The sequence below is a fragment of the Equus przewalskii genome, chromosome 21 (assembly GCF_037783145.1).
Source record: "Equus przewalskii isolate Varuska chromosome 21, EquPr2, whole genome shotgun sequence".
Lineage (NCBI taxonomy): Eukaryota > Metazoa > Chordata > Mammalia > Perissodactyla > Equidae > Equus > Equus przewalskii.
Window position 1 is genome coordinate 26,272,578 of NC_091851.1, and position 21,740 is coordinate 26,294,317.

General features: G+C 43.8%; 2 protein-coding genes across 4 annotated transcripts; one reads left to right on the top strand and one right to left on the bottom strand.

The window, feature by feature from the left end:
* Positions 1 to 1,458: 1,458 nt before the first annotated feature.
* Positions 1,459 to 19,996, bottom strand: NFS1 (NFS1 cysteine desulfurase). 3 transcript variants are annotated; one of them, XM_008525490.2, is made up of 13 exons: positions 19,834 to 19,996; positions 19,134 to 19,243; positions 18,304 to 18,420; positions 17,631 to 17,714; positions 14,119 to 14,271; positions 10,673 to 10,766; positions 9,859 to 9,993; positions 6,563 to 6,720; positions 6,032 to 6,137; positions 5,870 to 5,951; positions 5,134 to 5,217; positions 4,629 to 4,718; positions 1,459 to 2,204 (listed from the first exon to the last, which is right to left on the bottom strand). In XM_008525490.2, exons 1-13 carry the CDS (start codon positions 19,928 to 19,930, stop codon positions 2,141 to 2,143), a joined length of 1,374 nt encoding a protein of 457 aa, XP_008523712.1. In that variant the 5' UTR covers positions 19,931 to 19,996; the 3' UTR covers positions 1,459 to 2,140. The 3 variants fall into 3 exon arrangements, with proteins under 3 accessions (XP_008523712.1, XP_070444305.1, XP_070444306.1); XM_070588204.1 differs by lacking the exon at positions 17,631 to 17,714 and having other exon boundaries at positions 19,834 to 19,969; XM_070588205.1 differs by lacking the exon at positions 14,119 to 14,271 and having other exon boundaries at positions 19,834 to 19,969.
* On the top strand, positions 19,951 to 21,634 carry ROMO1 (reactive oxygen species modulator 1). The gene is made up of 3 exons (XM_008525491.2): positions 19,951 to 20,092; positions 20,268 to 20,398; positions 21,439 to 21,634. Exons 2-3 carry the CDS (start codon positions 20,268 to 20,270, stop codon positions 21,545 to 21,547), a joined length of 240 nt encoding a protein of 79 aa, XP_008523713.1. The 5' UTR covers positions 19,951 to 20,092; the 3' UTR covers positions 21,548 to 21,634.
* Positions 21,635 to 21,740: the final 106 nt, after the last annotated feature.

The window sequence follows — 21,740 nt, forward strand, 5'->3', positions numbered from 1 at the left end:
GGAAGTAGCCCGTCTTTGGGGCAAGAGGAGCTAAGAGTGCCGGCCTGCGATGTTTTCTCAGTAGCCCCGGCTTTGGGGGAGGGAGGCTGCGCGGTGGGATGGGCACCAGTATCTGGCTCGGCCCCTCACAGCGGGACTTTGTGCCAATTGTTTCACTTTTTCGAGCCTCTGCGAAAGGAGGGAGGTAGTGCCTATCTCGCAGAATTGTTTTGAGGATTAAATGGACCACAGAGTGACGCCTAGTTCTATTGATGATGCCCTGACAGAAGAATCAAAACCTACCTGATCTTTTTTCCCATTAAAAAATTTCGGTCCAGGGAGCCTTACCTACCAGACCTCATTAACTCCCCAGACAGCTGCACTTTAGTATTATTTTGATACGGAAATATTATGTACTCTTTGTAGGTATAATATAGTGTATTAAAAACAAAACCTACTAAATGCAACGTGGTATCCAGGATTGGATCCTGGAACAGAATAAGGGAACTAATAAGATATTAGTGGGAAAACTGGTGAAATCTGAACAAAATCTGAAGTTTATACTAACATACAGATGTTAATCTCAGTTTTGACATATGTACTATAGTTTTATGTTATAGTTAGAGGAAACTGGGTGATGAATATATAACTCTGTACTATCTTTGCAACCTTTCTCTAAATCTAAAATTATTCAAAATAAAAAATTTTATTTTAAAAAAACTTAGATAATCTCATCTCCTCCTTCCCCGTCCATCTGCATTCATCATACTTTAACTTAGTGGTCTTCAAATTTTTTTGACCATCACCCACATAAGATATGTTTATAACCTGGTATACACATTCAAATATATAATCAAAATAAAATACTTAAAATACATGATGGACTCAAATTTATTTTTTCTCTTGTTTTTTTTAGTGCTGGCAACTGTCCACCTATGGTTTCAGATCCACAAATTGAAAAATACTACTCTAGCTCTGTTGGCCTTCTATTGGTTTCTCAAACACAGCATGCTTTTTCATACCTCAGGCCCTTTGCTCTTGCTGCTCCTTCTCATCCCTTACTGGTCCCTAGCTCTTTCCATAGCTGGAAATCACATTTTTGCTTAAGTAACATCTCAAAAAAGCTTGCCTAGTACACCCAACATAGTAGGTTCTCCCCATCATCTCCTCCTACCATTCTATTTCTCCCATAGTACTCATCACAAGCTAAAATAGCCTTATTTGTTTCCTTTTTATTTTCTGTTTCTCTACTAGAATGAAAGCTCAATAAGGGCAGGGCCCTTTTTGGTCCTGTTCACCACTGTATCCCCAAAACCCATAACACTATCAGGCTCCTGACAGACACTCAAATAATTGTTGAATGAAGAGATGTGCCAGCAGACTGAGTCATCTATGGAAATCAAGTCGAGTGACAGTCTGCCCCACAGTTCCCAAGTGCAGCTTGGAATTGTCCCCTGAGCCTCTCATAAAGTCATAGAGTAAATGGAGGAAGGTGATTTTATTTTTCGAATCTGCACATTGACAAATTTTTTAAAAGAAATATAAATTATTAGAATAATGGGTGGATTCACATAGGTATTTCTAGCTCTATTAGGTCAAAGAAAGGAAGGAGGACAAGAACAGAAAGGAGACAAGCCTTCTAGGAAACTTGCTATTTGGTCTATACTCAAGATGAAGAGGTGGCCTTTGGAGCCACAAAAAAGTTTAAGTCATAGTTGATTATGCTTGTTCCTGAAGAAGTCAGTCTTGCTGAGCAGCAGTAAGCAACAACTCAAATGTCCACGTACAGCATCGGGATTCCTGAACAAAGAGCCTTCTTCCAGTTCTTCTGGCTCTCCCCACCAAGGACAGAGACATGTCCAGCAGCAATAGCATAGCAAATGTCCCTCCTGTTTCAGGATGGGACTATGCACTCACTATAAGACCAGAGAAGGACTACTGGAGACAAATGGGAAGTGTTTCCCAACAAAGGAGCTGAGGGTGGGGAAAGATAGTTTTCTTCTGTTTCTCTCTTGGAGGGGAGCTGATGCTGAAGTCAACTGGGCTATCCCAACTCTGCTTCGAACATGGAGCATCCACTGAATGTAACAAGGTGCCCAGCTGTGCATGGGTTGGTGAGGCAGCAGGAGCTGGGCCAGTACAAAGACAGAGGCCCACTCTTCTAGTGCTGGGTCCACTTGATGCTCTTGAGGTCAATGCCATCCTGCACCATCTCCCAGAGAGGGCTGCCAAAGAGAAGAGGTATTGGATGAGTGAGGGCTTAGACAGGAAGCAGACAACATTGGCTCCTAGGCCCTGAGCCCTGACTTGCCTCCATCTGTTCTTGTCTCTCCTCCACTCCCTTGCTCTGATAGACCCCAACACAAGTGGCTAGCAAGTCTTTCCCAGCTATCTGTAAGTCCTTATTTGCTCTAGGTTCTCCCCAGCTGTCAACAAACAGTAATAACTAGGTACCCAGGCTCAGCTCCAATTGGGCCAAGCCAATGGCATCAGGTGTGGTCATATTCAGGAAGCTCTCATCCCATTCATGAGAGGCTGTGGTCAGTCTTCCTGGAGGAACCAAGACCCTTGGGATCTGTGTGAGCAGCAAGTTTCAGCCTCTCTACTAACCCCCACCACAAATGGACCACTTTTCAGCACTTCTTTCTGGGTTTTGCTCTAGTTCTCAGTTAGGGCTAGAACTTCGCCCTAAATGACCTGGGTATGTAGCACCCTTACCCAATTCCTGCCAGCTTCATCTCCCCAGAGTTGGACTATGCTTCCAACATCCCTGGCTCCAATTCAAAAGGACCTCTTGTATCTTAGACCTGGTCATCCCATCTCACACAAGAACTGCTGCTGAGAAATCTCTGCTAAGCTCTGACCCCCTGCAGCTTGGACGTCTTGGATAATGTTCCTAGACAAGAAATTACTTCAGTGTGTTATGACCATGGGATTTGTGGTTTGGATTTCTCCAGTTAATTTTCTTCTTCCCAATTTCATTCTACTCTTGGCTTATCCCTCCCCTTTACACTATGCATTCCCAGCATGCCTTTCTATTTATGAAATTTTCCTTGGCTCCTTAAAGTTAGCCATCTCGTTCCTGCCCCTCCTCTTTAGGGAAGGTCACTTATTATCATGACTCACAAAATAAAGCTCTGGCTGAGGGCTAATGGCACCAGGCTGAATTCAGTTTGTAAAGAGTCAGAAGGAATAGGGTGAAGATGCTGAAACCATACAGATAGAAAGAATAAAGCTTTGTTGGCAGCATGGTCAGTAGAAATGCCCTTTGAGTGTTGCCAGAGAATACCAAAAAGCCAAGCAAAGGAGGAATCTTGAGCCCAAGAAAGCTAAGCAAGCTGTAGATATTTAAGCACTACAACTAGCACCTGGGAAGAAAAATCCAGAGCCCAGAAAAGCCTGGGAGAGCTCACAAAGGGAAGCAGGGTATATACTTGAACTTCCTCACTCTATAGACCAAGAGAATATTAGAAGTCAAACTGAACCAAAACAGAGCCAGACTCTGAAAAAATCTAGAAGCCTCAATGTTCCCAGGAGGAAGTGGAGCTCTATGACTACTAGGAGAATCCCTGGTGGCAGCTGGCTGGTAAAGGATCTCTGACCTTTGTAAGCACCTTTACGAAGAAAACACTGAGTAGTGGTTCTTAACTTTTTGAGAATCTGACAAAAACTATGGACTTTCTTCCAAAGAAAATGCACAACTGCACAATATTTAGGATATAATTTGAGGGCTATCTTGTAACTCCTGAAGTCCAGCCACAGAACCCAAATTAAGAATCCCTATCTCGGGGTTGGCCCCATGGCTGAGTGGTTAAGTTTGCAAGCTCTGCTTCAGCGGCCCAGGGTTTTGCTGGTTAAGATCCTGGGCGTGGACATGGCACTGCTCATCAGGCCATGCCGAGGCAGCGTCCCACATAGCACAATCAGAGGCACTCACAACTAGAATATACAACTATGTACTGGGGGCTTTGGAGGGAAGAAGAAGAAGAAAAAAAGAAGAAGATTGACAATAGTTGTTTGCTCAGGTGCCAATCTTTAAAAAAAAATAAACAGTCCCTATCTTAAAGGGAATTTTCCTATTCTTAGTCTACAAATCACGAATTTTTTATTTATATTGCTGCAATGACAACTATCAATACTATCAATAACAATAATGAAAAACATCTGAATTTATGTAATTCTTTGATTTTTGGTTTTTGCTTTTTGTTTTTGAGGAAGATTAGCCTTGAGCTAACTACTGCCAGTCCTCCTCTTTTTGCTGAGGAAGACTGGCCCTGAGCTAACATCCGTGCCCATCTTCCTCTACTTTCTATGTGGGACACCTACCACGGCATGGCTTGCCAAGCGGTGCCATGTCCGCACCCGGGATCCAAACCAGCAAACCCTGGGCCACCGAGAAGCAGAACATGCACACTTAACCGCTGTGCCACCAGGCCGGCCCCAATTCTTTGGTTTTTAAAAACACATTTTCATATTCTAAATACAAGTAACCAAGGAGATCCACTTTCTTGCTTTGTGAAACTTCTAAATCCTAAAAGCTAGGTATTCTCAAACTTTGGTTTTTGGCAGTGTGAGCACATAGTCTGAGGACAAGAGAGCAGCCAACACTGCACTTTCTTCCAAAGGGTCTCTGGTACAACAGCACATACCTCATTTCTCGAAGACGCTTCACATGGTGAATGCACTTTTCCACTGTGTAGTCCACTTCCTCCTCTGTAGTGAAACGGCCAATGCCAAACCTGAAAAAGAAACAGGAGCAGAGCTCTGCATCAGAGCTCTGGCACTGGGGTATATTCATTCAGCAAATACTCACTGAGGATCTACTCCACAAAAGACAAGGAGAGAACATGGTCCTTCCCCTCTAGGTCAGTTTCTCAGAGCATGGTCTGTGGACCACCCACATTAGAATCACCTGAGGAGAAGTTTCCTTCTTCTCCAGACCTAATGAATCAGAATCTCTGAGTGTGGGACTCAGAAATCATCTTTCACAAACTTCCCCGGTGATATTCAATGAAGTCTGAGAATCACTGCTCTAGAAACTTCCATGAAGAAATAAGAATGGATAAGGAAAACCAGACTGAGGAAGACTACAACAGGAGATGAAAAACACAAAAGAGGATGCCTTTCATAAATGTTGCAGCTCAACTGACTGACCTGATAGAAGAGTGAGCTAAATCCTCATCAGTGCCAATTGCTCGAAGGACGTAAGAGGGCTCCAGGGATGCAGAAGTACAGGCACTGAGGAGAAAGACACAGAACCATGCTCAGTTCACCATCATCTGTTTTTAGCCACAAACCCCCAGCCTTGCTTCCACTCCCCAGGCCCCTGGAGTCATACCATTGAGACAAAAGAGACATTCTAATCTGGCAGAGCTAAAGGGCCCAATGCTGCCTGCAGTTTCTGGGATGTGAACTTAGCTCCTCAGGCCCGTATGAAGGATACCCTCATTGAGCAAGGACACTGCCAAAATATGACCACGTGAGCTGGTCTGACAACAAGAGGAAGCAGAGGACCATGTGCCACTCCCCTATGACCAAATACACCATTTGCATCAGACTTGACAGCAGCTAAACCTTTGCTGGCCTTTGAAGCATACTTCACTTCTGGAGGCCTGCAACACAACTGCTAGTATAAAGCTAGAACAGATATATGCATCTCCTGGGACCACAAAAGGCACAAAATTCTATCCCAGGAAGCCCTCCTAGAGTGGCAAACTACAGCCTGTGTCCAGCCAGCTAAAAAATAGGTGCTTACAAAATGACCTTTACTCTTAACCAAGAGCTGTTGTGCCTCTCATCTCCACACTGGGAAGCTTAATAATCCGTTATAACACTCAGAAGCCAGGCTAATCAGTGCTTCCACAGTCCCTGTCTATCCAATTCAACTCACCTCCCTGAGGATAAGGCGACATCCTTGAGTGCCATCAGCAGACTCTCCCCTTCCACATACGCAAAGGAGAGGTTGATACAGCCTAGAAGAAAGCACCACTATGAGAGGAGTCTCAGAGACTCAGGCTCTTCCAGAATCGGAATAGAAAGGGCATGTCCATACCTGGGTAATGGTGCTCAGGGTCCCCATTCATCACCACATCTGGAAGGCCCTTCATTATCTTCTGTGTCAGCCGCTCTGCTAACTTTGAAATCCGCTTGTGGTCGTACTGAAGAGCAAGCAAGGGAGAACTAAGCATAGTGACCATCAACAGCTCAGAAACACACATGATGAGGAGCCCTTTGCCTGTGCCCAGAAGTGACTGTGCATCAGACCCATCTACTGTCCTGTGTTACTCATGGAGACCACTGTAGCCCCAACACTGAGCATAGCGCCTGTCATGCAAAGGTACTCAGTAACTGGACACATGGTTTCAATAACCCAGAAATAAATGAACTGATAACTACTGAAAGGGCCTGGGTTTTGGAACCCATAACACTTCCCTAAGAACAAGAGGTCTACAGCACCGGGACAAGGATGGTTTTCTTAAACCTCCTCTTCCGGCAGAGATCTGACTCAGTCATGCCAAGAAGCCTCTAACAGGAGACCTAGCAGAGGGGAAGAAGTTGTAGGAGGGGACTGCTCTCTTCATACCTCCATCTCTTGCTGTGCCACCTCACACGCAGCCCCCAGCCCCACCACCAAGGGTGTGGGCACTGTCCCAGACCGCATACCCCGCTCCTGCCCCCCTCCGCTCTGCAGGGCCTCCACACGCACACGGGGCCGGCGGCGAACGTAGATGGCACCAACCCCTGCGAAACAAAGTTTGTTACAAAAAAGAGAAAAAGAAAAATGGAGTTCAAACAAAATTTCACTTTGCAAAGGGATCAAAATAGTTTTTCATCTTTTCTGTAAGGCTGAAATTCTTCAAAATAAAAAAAGTTGGAGGAAAAGAAGAAATAACACTAAAAGCCTAATATTTATCCAAATGATTTCATATCAGGAAGGTAACTACCAGAAGGATTCATGACCAAAATGGTTTAAAGTAGCTCCCTATGCATGTATGAAATGGTATCATGCGATGCAACATTATTCATAATAGCAAAAAGACTGGAAACAACTTAGATGTCCACCATCAGGGGAATGGGCAAATAAATTTGGTACACTCATACAATGAAATACAAGGCAGTTGTATAAAAAAATGAGGGGTTGTATAAAAAGATGGCAGTTCCTTCTGTACTGCCACTGTAAAATCTCTAAGATACATTGTTAGAAAACTGGTGATGGGGGCTAGCCCGGTGGCACAGCGTTAGTGCACACGTTCCACTTCGGCGGCCCAGATCCCGGGTGTGGACATGGGACTGCTTGGCACGCCATGCTGTGGTAGGCGTCCCACATGTAAAGTAGAGGAAGATGGGCATGGATGTTATCTCAGGGCCAGCCTTCCTCAGCAAGGAGAGGAGGATTGGCAGCAGTTAGCTCAGGGCTAATCTTCCTCAAAAAAAAAAAAAACTGGTGAAATCTGAATAAAGTCTGTACTTGAGTTTAAAAAAGAAAAAGATGCATTGATAGGTGAAAAAAGCAAGATACATAAACAATAAGTACAGTATGCTATCTTTTGAGTAAAAAACAGAAGGAGAAGAAGGTAAGAATATATGTGCTTCCAAGTGCACAGAATAATTCTGGAAAAATACTCAAGAAACTTCCTCCCCAGAGGGGAACTACATGGCTGGGAGACAGATGTGAGAGACTTTCCACCATGTACTTTTTGAATTTGGAACCATGTGAATATAGTACCTTGTCTAAATAGGATAAAAAATTTTTTAAAAAAACAAAAACTTTGGGGAAAAAACAGGGAGAGATCAGAATGGAAGTAAAAATTAGTACAATCTCCCAGAGTCTATCAAAACTTAAAAATGTGTATAACTAGGGGGCTGGCCCCGTGGCCGAGTGGTTAAGTTCGCGTGCTCTGCTGCAGGCGGCCCAGTGTTTCGTTGGTTCGAATCCTGGGCGCGGACATGGCACTGCTCATCAAACCACGCTGAGGCAGCGTCCCACATGCCACAACTAGATGGACCCACAACGAAGAATATACAACTATGTACTGGGGGCTTTGGGGAGAAAAAGGAAAAAAATAAAATCTTTAAAAAAAAAATGTGTATAACTTGTGACTCAGCACACCCACTTACAGGAATTTCTTTTTTTCTTTTTCTCTCCCCAAAGTCCGCCTAGCCTTCAAGGTCCTTCTAGCCCTTCCACATGGGACACTGCCGCAGCATGGCTTGATGAGCGGTGCTAGATCCACACCCAGGATCTGAACTGGTGAACCCTGGGCCACCAAAGTAGAGTACATGAACTTAACCACTCGGCTACGAGGCCAGCTCCAGGAATTTCATACTAAAATATGAACATGAATATGCAAAGATATTCACTAAGTAGTCAAGAGTTTTTTAATAGATTGAGCACTTGATGAAGTTCATCTTCTTCCACACAGAACAACCATTTAGGTGGAGCTTGCAGGTACTATAAAAACTAAAGGAGTAGTTCCCAAATTTATAATAAAGGACGCTAGTTTTAAAATAATTTATGTGCCAAACTGCATTTATTCAGAAAGACTTCATTTCCCCTTTAAAAATAAAATCAAATTCAAGTATCCTACACTATTTGAATCTCTGCAGTTCCCAAGTTCGGAGAACAAGTGCTCAGATCCCATGTCTGGATAGTGAAGGATATTATGTAATCTAAATCTACTTAGATCCTGAGCTCGGAAAGCAGGAGTTTGGTACTGAGAGATAACTGTACACATTTAAGTGCTGATCACAGCTTCTGCTCAATATGAGTTCATTGGTTTTATCCGAAATAGATAGATCTACAATAAAAGCCAATAAAGGCCATATTCTAGTTAAAGAAAGAATGCCTATTGGGCTTTTTAAAATAATAGCTTACGAAAATACTCTTTACCACCTCTTGGAACCCTTAGAAGCAGCCATCTTACAAACTTCCAGAAGCTACCACACCTTTTTCCACAGGGTATACACCCAGATGACACACCCTGCAGACAGAGAAAGTGTACCAGCACTACCAACCACCACAGGTCCTCACCCTAGAGACAGAGGAGGTGTTGTTTGTTTTTTATGGCTACTTCCATAAAACAGAGGACAGCAGTGTCTTCCCGAAGGTTGGGGTGAAGAGGGAGAATTCTAACTAGAAAACGTTCCTAGGCCAAAAGGACCATAGGGAACAGACAAGCATCCTTGAGAGACTAACAGGAGCACAGAAAACTAAGTCTAGGAACAAATACCAAGAGATACAAAAGCCCATATAGGGCCGGCCCCGTGGCTGAGTCGTTAAGTTCGCGCGCTCCGCTGCAGGCGGCCCAGTGTTTCGTTGGTTCGAATCCTGGGCGTGGACATGGCACCGCTCATCGTGCCATGCTGAGGCGGCATCCCACATGCCACATCCAGAAGGACCCACAACTAAGAATATACAACTATGTACCAGGGGTCTTTGGGGAGAAAAATGAAAAAAATAAAATCTTAAAAAAAAAAAAAGCCCATATAATCTTCCTCTAGTCTAAAGCAAGACATGGGGAATGAAGGACTCAGAGAATTTTGCTCTATATATCATAGTGGGGCAGACAAGATAGCTGGACTTATCTAGCTAAATTCAACTGACAAAACCCTTTGTTTCTCAACCAAATTAACATCTACATGCTTTCAAAGGATTTTCTTAAAGAGTCCAGGGAAAAACGGTCTGCTATATAGTAATTGTGAGACTCTACAAATAGGCAAGTGTTCTTGGCTATTGCTAAATGACACTTGCATTCTGCAAGGCACTCTGAATGTAAAACTTCCTCTAAGGGCAATGGTAGTCCCAAATGAGTACAAGGAACATGTGTCAAAGGGTTTGCTGGGAGTACAGAGAGGAGGAATTCTAGGAGGGGCTAGTACCTTTGGGACCATAGATTTTGTGACCACTGATGCTCATGAGATCAATTTTCATGTCATCGACATCAAGTGGGATTTTTCCAACAGCCTGGGCCGCATCGGTATGAAAATATACCTTTCTTGAACTGCAGATCCTCCCTAAGGAAAGAACAGAGGGGAAGAACCATAGTGCAATGTTGGCGAGTCACCTGGCAGTGGTCCTACAATGTACCATGAGTTCTAAGACAAAATTGCATCTGGCTTTAGTCCCTAGCCATATAATAAATTAATCTCTCTCTTTTTTCTTCCTCTCTCTCATACAGCTTCCTTGACCAGAATAAATAAGAGGAGGTGCAAAGCACCAAATCAAAACACCCAATATTCTGATGCATAAGACTCTTCCTACCTCATTAACACTGGCCTTTCAATGTATCAGATTAACTTTTAGATCCTTTTTGATTTAGAAGAAGCAAAGATTAATAGATCTATTTGCGAATGTGCCTAAGAGGTTACAAGGTGAGCCTCTGGCTCTAAGTAAGCATAATAAAGAGATGTTCTAAAGTGAAAAAGATGAAAGAGGAAGAAAAAAAAGGTTGGAGGTTTTTTTGTTTTGTTTTCTGCACCAACTGCAGTAAAATGAAAAGAACATAAAGGGTACGAGACCTGGATTCAACTGCTGGCTATGCCACTTATAATACATCCCTGAACAAGAAACTGAAGCTCTCTTTCCCTTGATTTCCTTACTGCACTTATAAAGTGTTATGGTTCCCAGTCCACTCCAGCTCCTCAGATAGATCCCAGTGGTGGGAAAGCATCAGGGTCCACTCACAATACTCACCTATTTCCGCAATAGGCTGCTTCACTCCAATCTCATTGTTCACAGCCATGACTGAGACCAGGCTGGTATCTGGCTGGATGGCAGCCTCTAGTTCCTAAAAATATCAGGAGTAAGGAGATTATATAGTACCAACAAAGTCCTCCGTAACTCAGAATGTAGGCAAGCTTAGTCTTGAAAAGGGGCCTTTCACTAAACACCTATCAGAATGGTTAAAATAAAAACAATGACAACACAAAATGCTGGCAAGGATGCAAAGAAACTGGATCATTCACACACTGCTGGTGGGAACATAAAATGGTACAGCCACGCTGGAAAGCAGTTTGGCTGTTTTTGTTTCTTTAAAACTAAACATGAAATTACCATAAGACCCAGTAATTGCACTCTTAGGCATTTATCTCAGGGAAATAAAAAGTTAACTTCACACAATAAAACCTATACATATATGTCCACAGTATCTTTATTCATAATAGAAAGAGTCCAGTGTCCTTCAACAGGTGAATGGAAGTCCAGTGTCTTTCAACAGGTGAATGGTTAAACAAACTGTGGTACTTCCATAACATGGAATACTATACTGTAATAAAAGAACAAACTGCTGAGACGTGCAACAACTTAAATGACTCACCAAAGACATACTAAGTGAAAAGGCCAATCCCAAAAGGTTATATACTATATGATTCCATTTATATAACAATATCAAAATGACAAAATTAAAGAAATGGAGATCAAATTAATGGTTTTAAAAGAACAATATGAAGCATCAGTGTGGTGATGAAATTGTATTTTGACTGTGGTGGTAGTTACACAAACCTACGCATGATGAAATTGCATAGAACTAAACACTAAATATACACACACAAGTGAGTACAAGGAAAACTTGGGGAAATCAGAACAAGATTGTTAGATTGTATCCACGTCAATGTGCTGGTTGTGATATTGTACTGTACTTTTTTTTTAAGGATTATTCTTTTTTTTTTTTTTTGAGGAAGATTAACCCTGAGCTAACTGCTGCCAATCCTCCTCTTTTCGCTGAGGAAGACTGGCCCTGAGCTAACATCCATGCCCATCTTCCTCTACTTTATATGTGGGATGCCTACCACAGCATGGTGTGCCAAGCGGGGCCATGTCCACACCTGGGATCTGAACCGGCGAACCCCGGGCCAAGGAAGCAGAATGTGTGCACTTAACTGCTGCGCCACCGGGCCGGCCCCTGTACTGTATTTTTATAAGATGTTATCATTGAGGGAAACTGGGTAAAGGATACACGAGATCTCTCTATATTATTTCTTACAACTGCATGTGAATCTATAATTATTTACAAATTAAAAGTTTACTAAAAAAGAGAGGGAAGCCTTTCCTATGTAACGTTGTCAGAGTAAGCTGCAAAGAACAAAGTGGCAAAAATCAAGGTTACTATTAACAACACTGAGATAGGGACCACATCTGACTGAAATGTTTATCTTAAAGGCATTATTAACCAACCCCCAACATCTATTACGCTTTCCCTGACTCCAGTATAATGTAGGTTCTCAATGTTATGTTTCTCTCAGCTTCTTGTTCGCTTCCTTCATAGCATTTATCCCAATTTGTAATTATTTCATTTATCTGTTTGTTTACATGTTAACTGTCCCCTTCACTAAAATGTAAGCTTCCTGAAGGCAGGGACTAGGCTTGTCTTCTTCATCCCTCTATCCCCAGTGTGTGGCACTACGGCACAATAAATACTATGAAGTGAAAGAAAGGCACTATGTTAAGCATTATGAGAAATAAAAACACAGAAAATACGCACTCCTAGAATTCAAGAAATTTAGCCTAGTGGAGAGATAGACATACGCATACAACAGAGCACAGAAGTAAAAAGCCAGTAACTAATTGAGGGAATTTAGAGAAGAAAGAGATTAAAAGGGGTTGGAGCATCAAAGAGATTTCATGAGACAGCTGGGACTTCAGCTAAGTTTTTAGGAGAGAGAGAAGATCAAGGTAAGTGCAAAGAAAAGGAGAGTAGATCAAAGGTGAGGGGATATGTGAAGACAGGCCCAAAGGAGGACTGGCCAGGGCACATTAGGGAGATATGAAGGCAGTGTAGCTAAAATGAAGGGTTTTATGAAGGGGCATAGTGGTCTGCCACACTGAAAGAGTAGGTTACAATGAACACTTCTATCCTGAGACCATTATTACCCAGATATCAAAACTAGACAAAGATATCACAAGAAAATGAAACTACAGATCAATATCTCTAACAAATATAGATGCAAAAATCCTTTAACAAAGTCTAGCAACATATACAAAGGATCACACACCATGACCAAATGGGATTTAATCCAGGAATACAAATTCAACATACCAAAAAAACCAATCAATGCATACACCATTTTATAGAATAGAGAACAAAACCACATGATCACCTCAATAGACACAATAAAAGCAACTGATAAAATCCAACACCCTTTCATAAAAAAAAAAAAAAAATTCAACAAACTAGGAAGAGAACTTCCCTAACCTGATAAAGGACATCCATGAAAAAATAGCTACAAAAAAATCCACAGCTAACATCATACTTAATGGTGAAAGCTTTGATCTAAAATCAGGAACAAAACAAGAGTGTCTGCTCTCACCACTTCTATTCAACTTTGTACTAGAAGTTCTTGACAGGGCAATTAGGCAAGAAAAAGAAATAAAAGGCCTCCAGGTCGGAAAGGAAGAAGTAAAACTACTGCTGTTTGCACATGACAGTGCTCTGTCTACAAACTACATCTTAGGATTTGTCTAGGAGTGCTAGTATCCAAAATCTAGTAGACAAGATGCTTGGACTCATTATCCAAAATGGACATATAAGGACATAGGCCAAAAAGGGAAATATTCCTCAAAAAAACTACACTTCCAGGGCTGGCCCCGTGGCCGAGTGGTTAAGTTCACGCCCTCCGCTGCAGGCGGCCCAGTTTTGTTGGTTCGAATCCTGGGCACGGACATGGCACTGCTCATCAAACCACGCTGAGGCAGCGTCCCACATGCCACAACTAGAAAGACCCACAACGAAGAATATACAACTATGTACCGGGGGGCTTTGGGGAGAAAAAGGAAAAAATAAATAAATAAAATCTTAAAAAAAGCAAAACTACACCTCCTTTTGAGGGGGAATGAGAGACATCAGTGCAGGGGAGGAGGCCATAGCTCTGCTATGGTGAGTGTGAGTCCCTGCCACCCTGCCAGTGGCTCTCATACAAACCAGGAAGCAGTGACAAAGCTGAGAAACACATCCTCCAGAGACAAGGACAATGGTATACACTCAAGGGGAACAAACTCAGTTTCTCTGCAAAGCCTATTTCTCTAAACTCTACCCTCACCATTAGCTCTAGTCCTTTAAGCTCAAGCTGAGGCTGAAGAGACAGATTTACAGGTGGAAGCCAAGTTCCTCCTATTTTGCCCCTCCTTCCAAGACTCATTCCTACCTTCAAGTCGATGATCCCACTCTTCTTCACTGGGAGGTAGGTGACCTGAAAGCCCTCAGATTCCAGTGAACGGCAGGAGTCCAAGACACATTTGTGTTCTGTCTGAGTGGTGACCAAGTGCTTTTTCCTCGACCTGTAGAACCTGGCCACCCCCTAGAAATTGGTGGTGGTGGAAGGAAGGAGAATATACTCAGAGAGACAGCAATGACTTCAATCTCATTTGTAAAGCGAAAGTGGGCAAAGGCGGTATGCTCCAACATTCTCTGATGTTGGAGCACTAACCAAATCATTGGCTGCACAACTGAACTCAATCTCCAGTCCCCCTCTCCTCCCTACAGGAGAGTAGGGCTGAAAGTTCCAACCCTCTAATCACATGCTTGGTCTTTTTGGAGTGACCAGTCTGTCCCTTGAAACTATCTAAGGGCCCACCATGAGTCATTTCATTACCATAAACTCAGGTATGGTCCAAAGAGGTTTGTTATGAATAACAAATTACATTTCTATTATTCAGGAAACTCCAAGGGTTTTTTAAGCTCTGTGCCAGGAACAGAGGACAAAAACTAAAGTTATTTTTTATTACACCATAGGTGGAAAATAGGGAACATGTCTATCCTTGCATCCCAGGGAAAAGCCTCTCTCTTTTATTTCTATTTAAATAGCAAAATATGCTAATATGGTGATACTGATACCCATAGCTGGCAGTGTAGAAGTGAAACTCATATACTCATTCCTTGCTGATGGCAGTATTTACGCTATAATCTCTGTATGCTGGAATCATATAAGAAAGATGTCTTAAAAGCTGTCTTCAGGGGCCGGACTCATGGCCGAGTGGTTAAGTTTGCACGCTCTGCTCAAGCTATGTTGAGGCAGCATCCCACGTGGCAGAGCCGGAAGGACCTGCAGCTAGAATATACAACTATGTACTGGGAGGCTTTGGGGAGAAGAAGGAAAAAAAAAGAGCTGTATTTACACTCTTTAACTGTGATTCCTCTTTTGGGAATTTACCTTGGGGAAATATTTCAAAGACAGAAGAAGCTATAGAGATAAAATATGCTTTAGTTATATTTACAATCCTTAAAAAAGTGGAAAGATTAAACACAACCAACAATACAGAAATGAATAGTAAATTGTGATAACATAACTCTGTGAAAAAGAATATATTAAAAATTAGGGATTTTGAAATGGAAGAACATAGGATATGTTATTAATGGTTACAGAAGAATAAGTGTGACATGCTGCAATTTGCGGAAATATTAAAAGCAAACTTACATGTATGTATAATTTTTTTTCTGGGACAATATTAAACAGAATTAGTTTAGATTAACAGAATAATTTTGCAGAGCAGGACTTAGGGTCAGAATAGGAGAGGAAAACTTACACTTTATTTTAAACCTTTCTGTAGGGTTAAAAAATCTTACCACATATGCATAAATTACCTTTAAAAATTAAAAAAAAATTAAAATATGCAACCCTGTCCCCCTAGAGCTTATTATGGAGTACTTCTTTAAAAGCAAAATATAAAACTAATTAGGCCAAAAATATAAGCACTTAAAAACTGTATGTTCTCGAGGACAAGGAACACAAAAAACAAAACATTTAAAGTCCCCCCGCCTTCCTATCTCAGTTACCCACAGCGTAGAATCCTCTAATGGAAGACAGATATTTACTCTACCCATCTAAGAGACTAATGGGAAAACTGTCACAACTATTCTTAGCAATCCTTGACCTCCAGGTTTGGGATCTGTGGAGATTTTCAAAGCAAACATTTTTAAAGTTTTGAAAATGCTCCTTATGTCACCAGTGCATTCCCTAAGCAGCCTTGAAAGAAGTTTAAAGGTGCTTAACACTCCCTCAAGGTTGTTTTCAGAGCCATGTTGGGAAGAAATACCAGCGTCAACCGGCCTGAACCAGATAGACCCCCATTGCAAGGGCAGCACCTGTGCAGATGACTTGAAGATGACCAGAAAGTGCCCTTTTCCTCATCTTAATACTATAATCTTCACCCTAGATGGAGCTTAGGCCTTATTAGCATAACATGTGATATATGTGAGAGCATGTTTTCAGACTGCACCTGTGCCAGCTAAGACCCATGTCTACACATGATGACAAAACTTCCCTTTTAAATATTCACTCCCTACTGGAAATAAAAGACACCTGCTTCCCTTTTTGGGGAGCACCACAACTTTGGAATATGACTTTGGAAATGATTCCACGTGGTCTCCTATTTGCTGTGAATATATTTTACTTTATGTGACAACTCTTTCCGGTGGAGAGTCTGATTTTAACCAAACTCATTTTGGTTCAGTAGTACCTATTCCAGAAACCATCCTCATCTTTCATGGGACCTCCACCCTGGGTCTGTGGTCTCTGCAGCCCAAAAGAAGGGTGGCTTCCTGCTAATGGCATTGGGCAGTATGCTGACTGCCTCTGGAGCCTGTCCTAGGCCTCCTACACTCAGCCCAAGGTCAGAATAACCAATACTGGCAGCACAGTTGACAGACATGGTGAGAGGGGTTAGAGCCACATTTGAACTACAGCAACCCACAATTTATCAGAGCCTTGGTATTTACACAAGTGATCCTGACAACCAGGCCCAGTCAAACATGATTATGTTCTATGAAACACCAACATGACTACTGAGAGTGGAATTTTACTTTCGTTAGCACTAAAGATCTACATGTCCCAAGGACAGAGTGACTGATCTCAGAATGTTGACCAAGTGAATGCCTGCAGAGGACACCACAGCAACCAACACTTGAAATTGGGACATCTAAAGAAACAGGAGGAACTTATTGCAAACAGATTTCATCAGAAAAAAAAGAGAAGGCTGAGAGGAGGGAAGCCCCGAAATCACATATATAGGGTGAAGCTGGTAACAAGAAGCAGAGAAACATGCCCAATTCCAAGTGTATTCTGGACTTCATTGTGACTAGATCAAAAGGATGGGGCAAAAGGTTGAGTCCCATTATCCACTCTCTGAAGTAGCTGCCGTCCAAAAAACCAAGTGGTTAAGAGTCCAAGAGCCAGCCCCTTTCTTTTTTTTTTTTAAAGATTTTATTTTTGTCCTTTTTCTCCCCAAGGCCCCCTGGTACATAGTTGTATATTCTTTGTTGTGGGTCCTTTTAGTTGTGGCATGTGGGACGCTGCCTCAGCGTGGTTTGATGAGCAGTGCCATGTCCGCGCCCAGGATTCAAACCAACGAAACACTGGGCCGCCTGCAGAGGAGCGCGCGAACTTAACCACTCGGCCACGGGGCCAGCCCCGCCACTCCCTCTCTTATCCAACTACCTCACTGAACTCAGTTCAGTAGGAACAAAGACTTAAGACAGAGTAGTTTGCAAAGGGTTGAAGGAAGCAACAAATCAGAAAGAATCTGTCTTTATCTGTGTCTTTTCTTCACAATAGGGTGGAAATGGGTGGCTTGGAAATATATATATGAACCCAAATGGTGGAGGGATACCATCTCCCAAGTCAGGCAAGCCCAGAGATGCCCTCTGGTTCCCTTCTCTTACCTTAATTGCTATGTTGTTGGATTCAGTAGCACCACTAGTGAAAATGATCTCACGAGGATCAGCCCCAATGAGAGATGCTACTTGCTGCAAGCCAAAAAACAGAGACCAGTAACATGAGTTCCCCAGGCAGGAATGTAGCTGCAGACACACCTGGGACAGAGCTCTGGAGCAAGAAGAGCTCCACCGCATTCTATCAATTGCTCAAGAAGAAGTTCTGCACCCACTAGGGTCAGACAAAGGATAGATTCACTTACATTCCAGATCCCAGGCTCTTTTCCAGCCCAATATAAAATAATAATAATAATGCTGTTTTTCAAAAAGCATTTATTCAGCTCTTAGTATGTATAGGCATTGTGTCAATAAACACATCACCAGAATTATCTCATTCAATCCACCCAATAGCCCTAGGCAAGAGAAATAATTATAATCTCCATTTTCAATGCAAGCAAATTGTAGCTTAAAGAAATTAGTTAACTTGCCAAAGGTCATTTAGCTAGGAAATGTGGGAATGAATCAAATGCCTTCAGAAGGACTCCAAGGCCTACTCTCTGAATCTCTTCCAGCAAGAGCCCCAAACCATTTCCACCTCCACCCATACCTACCAAGAAGGAAACGCCTACTACAGGCCACTGAACCTCTGACATCAGAACCTCCCAGAATCCTCTGTACTAACCTGGCGAGCACGTTCCATGGCTGCCTCACTCTCCCAGCCATAAGCATGTGTCCGGGAGTGTGGGTTCCCATAGTAGTTGATGAGGTAAGGGAGCATGGCATCAAGCACCCGAGGGTCCTGAGCACAACAGAATAGATGTCTTCTTGAGCCCATAGTTAACTCAGGCCCCACTCCATCCCCCCAGACCTGCCCAACCTGCCTCAACACACTCCCAACCCTCAGACACTGCCTAGATTAGGCCTCAAACATTCTTCCATCCCCTCAGATACTAACCAAATATCAGCCGAATACACTTCCATTCCCAATCCATCTTAAATCAGACTATCCTACCATCTTCCCAGGTAATCTACAAACATTGCCTTGTCCTCACAGCTGTGTCTGCAGGTGTCTCTCTTCCTGCCATACAACGTGATCTACAAGGGGTGAGGACATAGAGTCCACGCATCGGAAAAAACTTGCATTAATATTTAAGTGATTATCATGTGCCAAGCTATTCTAAAGCCTGCTTTATGTCTTTTAACCCATTAGTTACTTGCCCCAATTCACACAGTTACTAAGTAGCAGTCCAGCTAATTCCAGAGCCCAAGCTTTTTCTACTACTATAGTGCCTGCACTGAAGTAATTTGACCAAGGTCAACAGCTAGTAAGTAGTTGAGCCATTACTAGTGGACTACAACTTAAGCCTCCTCAGTCCTGGCTCGTTGCTTTTCCCAGTACACACTTCTCAATGGCTCTCTCTTCTACGAGGATCCAGCCATTTCTGGGCATTGTCACTTCTACAATATAATTCCTGTAAACAGCCTTGGAGAAAGCTGCCCCTCCCTCCTTACCAGAGGAGTTGTAGCTTGCACATCCATATACAGAGGTCGCAGTACTGTCTCGGCCTCTGCAGCAGTGGCTGTATCTGAGGGAACGGCAGACTGGGGAGCACGGTCTACAACTGACAAGAAAATGGAATGGAGCGGCCAAGTGAGAGAGGATGCAACTGCAGACACAGGGCCTCCAAGGTAAAAGCTGGATGGAGGTGAATTAAGTTTAAGGCATGCTGGAGTCGAATCTCAGTGTAAAAGGGAACAAAACAGAAAACTTGAGGAAACTATAAAAGGCGGTAAGGGAGAGAGGGTTCTTAAAGGGGGATGTGGCGACAAAATTCAAATTGCGTCATTGGGAGTAGGGAGGGTTCTGAAAAGACAGAGCCATTTAGAAGCAATGTGGAGACAAGAGTAGGTAAGATCTCCAAAGGTTACTGGCTGGAGGACTAACATCTCTGAAAGTTGGCCAGGAGAGGTCTGAAGGCCGAGCCTCAAAGGCTCTGAGGGCCTGCGGGGCAGGATCTGAGGGAGGGGGCGCTGCGAAGTCAACCGTTCCAATGGCCGGTCTGAGAAAGTTTGAGGGGTGTAGCCAAGAGGAAAGGTCAAAGGGTCTGGTAACCGGCAGAAGAGGGACGCTCCGGACTATTCAGGTGAATGCCCGGCCGAGAGAGGTCCGCGCCTGCAGGGAAGGTGGCAGCGAGCGGGACCCGGAGCGTACCGCGCAGGCGCAGCCCCCGAGTGGGCGCCTCGGGCCTCGGCCCCTGAGCAGCAGGCAAGGCTGCGGCCGCCCGCCTCCAAGCGGTTCGCAGCAGCATGGTCCCGGTAGCAGAGGCCTTTTGCAGAAGCGTCTTCAGTCCTCCGCTACGGGATCCCGGAAGTACTGCTCCGCGCCCCGGAAGCGATTCTTCGGGCGGTGAGCACGCTCGGCCTTGCGTTCTGTGTGAGACGTAAGCTGAGCGACCGAGGCCGCGAGCGAGGTGAGGTGGGGGCACCGCGGCGCGGGGATCCGAACGCTAAGAGGGTGATGGAGTCGGGCTACGAGCTTAGTTTCCTTCCCCGACTTCCCCGAACCCTTGGGCCCGGTCCCCACTCCCCGCCTGACTCTCGGGCTGGCGGCTAGGCCCGCACTTCCCTAACCCTCGAACCCTGCAGATGCCGGTGGCCGTGGGTCCCTACGGACAGTCCCAGCCAAGCTGCTTCGACCGTGTGAAGATGGGCTTTGTGATGGGTTGCGCCGTGGGCATGGCGGCTGGGGCGCTCTTCGGCACCTTTTCCTGTCTCAGGTGAGGGGAGCGGGCGGTGATCTCTGGGCGGGACTACCGGACCTTCCCGCCCCACTCCACTCGGCCTGCAGCCTAAACAAAGCCTCCTTCGTTCCAATTCCCTCGCTGTCCTGTAAAGAGCGAGACTGATTTTCTAACTACCTTCAGTCTGGAAGGACAGGGCGGCAACCTCATTGCTTGAGAATACGAATTCTGACTCAGACTGCTCTCTGGCCCCTACCCGTAGGCAAGTTGGAGTTTGACTTTGAAGTGTAGAATGAGGTCAGTAACATCTACCTCATAGCGTTGTAAGGATCAAATCAGACCACACTTAGCACAGAATCTGGCACGTTTTAAGTGCTCAGTAAATGGTTATTACTACTATCGTTGCTGTTACTTTTATTTCCAATTGTGCATAGTGAAACAAACTTGTTGAGCAGTTTTACTGTACTAGGAACAGGATGTAGAAATGAAGCAGATAAATTCTACAGCCTGACATGTCATTTTCACAGGTAGTAGACTATTATTCCCATTTTTCCAGATTGTTAATTACCACTTATTGAGCACTTACTGTCAGTCACTGTGCTGAATGCTGTACGTGTGTTGTCACAACAATCGTGTGAATGATATGATCTCCGTTTTACACTTGACACAGCCTGTAAATTGCAGAGCTGGGCCTTGAACCCACGTCTGACTCCACAATCATTGTTTTAGCACTAGGAAACTATCTAAAAGAGGAATGTCTTTATTGGATCTTATATAACCTGGAGATAAAACAGGCACAGAAAACTGGTTTCCCTGTCCATGTACTTTACATTGCATCTGCTTCCTCCCACAAACTGAGGGCAGTTAATATGACATTCATCAGAAGAATCCCCCTAGAGACCCTGATGGATCCTTTTCCTTGTCAATATCCACTTTAGGTGGGAAGAGATAATGTCCCGCCGGGCTTCAAGAGTGCTTGATTCATCATTAGAAACACAAATTGGAAAAGGGCAGTTAACGCCTCTGCCTGTATTTTTGTTCCCAGTTGGCCCCATCTTGGTTTCTTCCTCTCTCAGGATCGGAATGCGGGGTCGGGAGCTGATGGGCGGCATCGGGAAAACCATGATGCAGAGTGGCGGCACCTTTGGCACATTCATGGCCATCGGGATGGGCATCCGATGCTAATCAGGGCAATGGTTGCCCACTACATCCCCCTCCCATCAGTCTCAGCCCATGTACTATAATAAAACAAAAGTCTTTGAGTAGTCTGGATGTCTGTTACAGAGGGATTTTTTTTCTTCTCAGCGGATTACTCAGCTTGCTTAGAGATCTGATGTGGCCTAATTAGATTTGGTGTATGTTTCACAGGGCCTGTCCA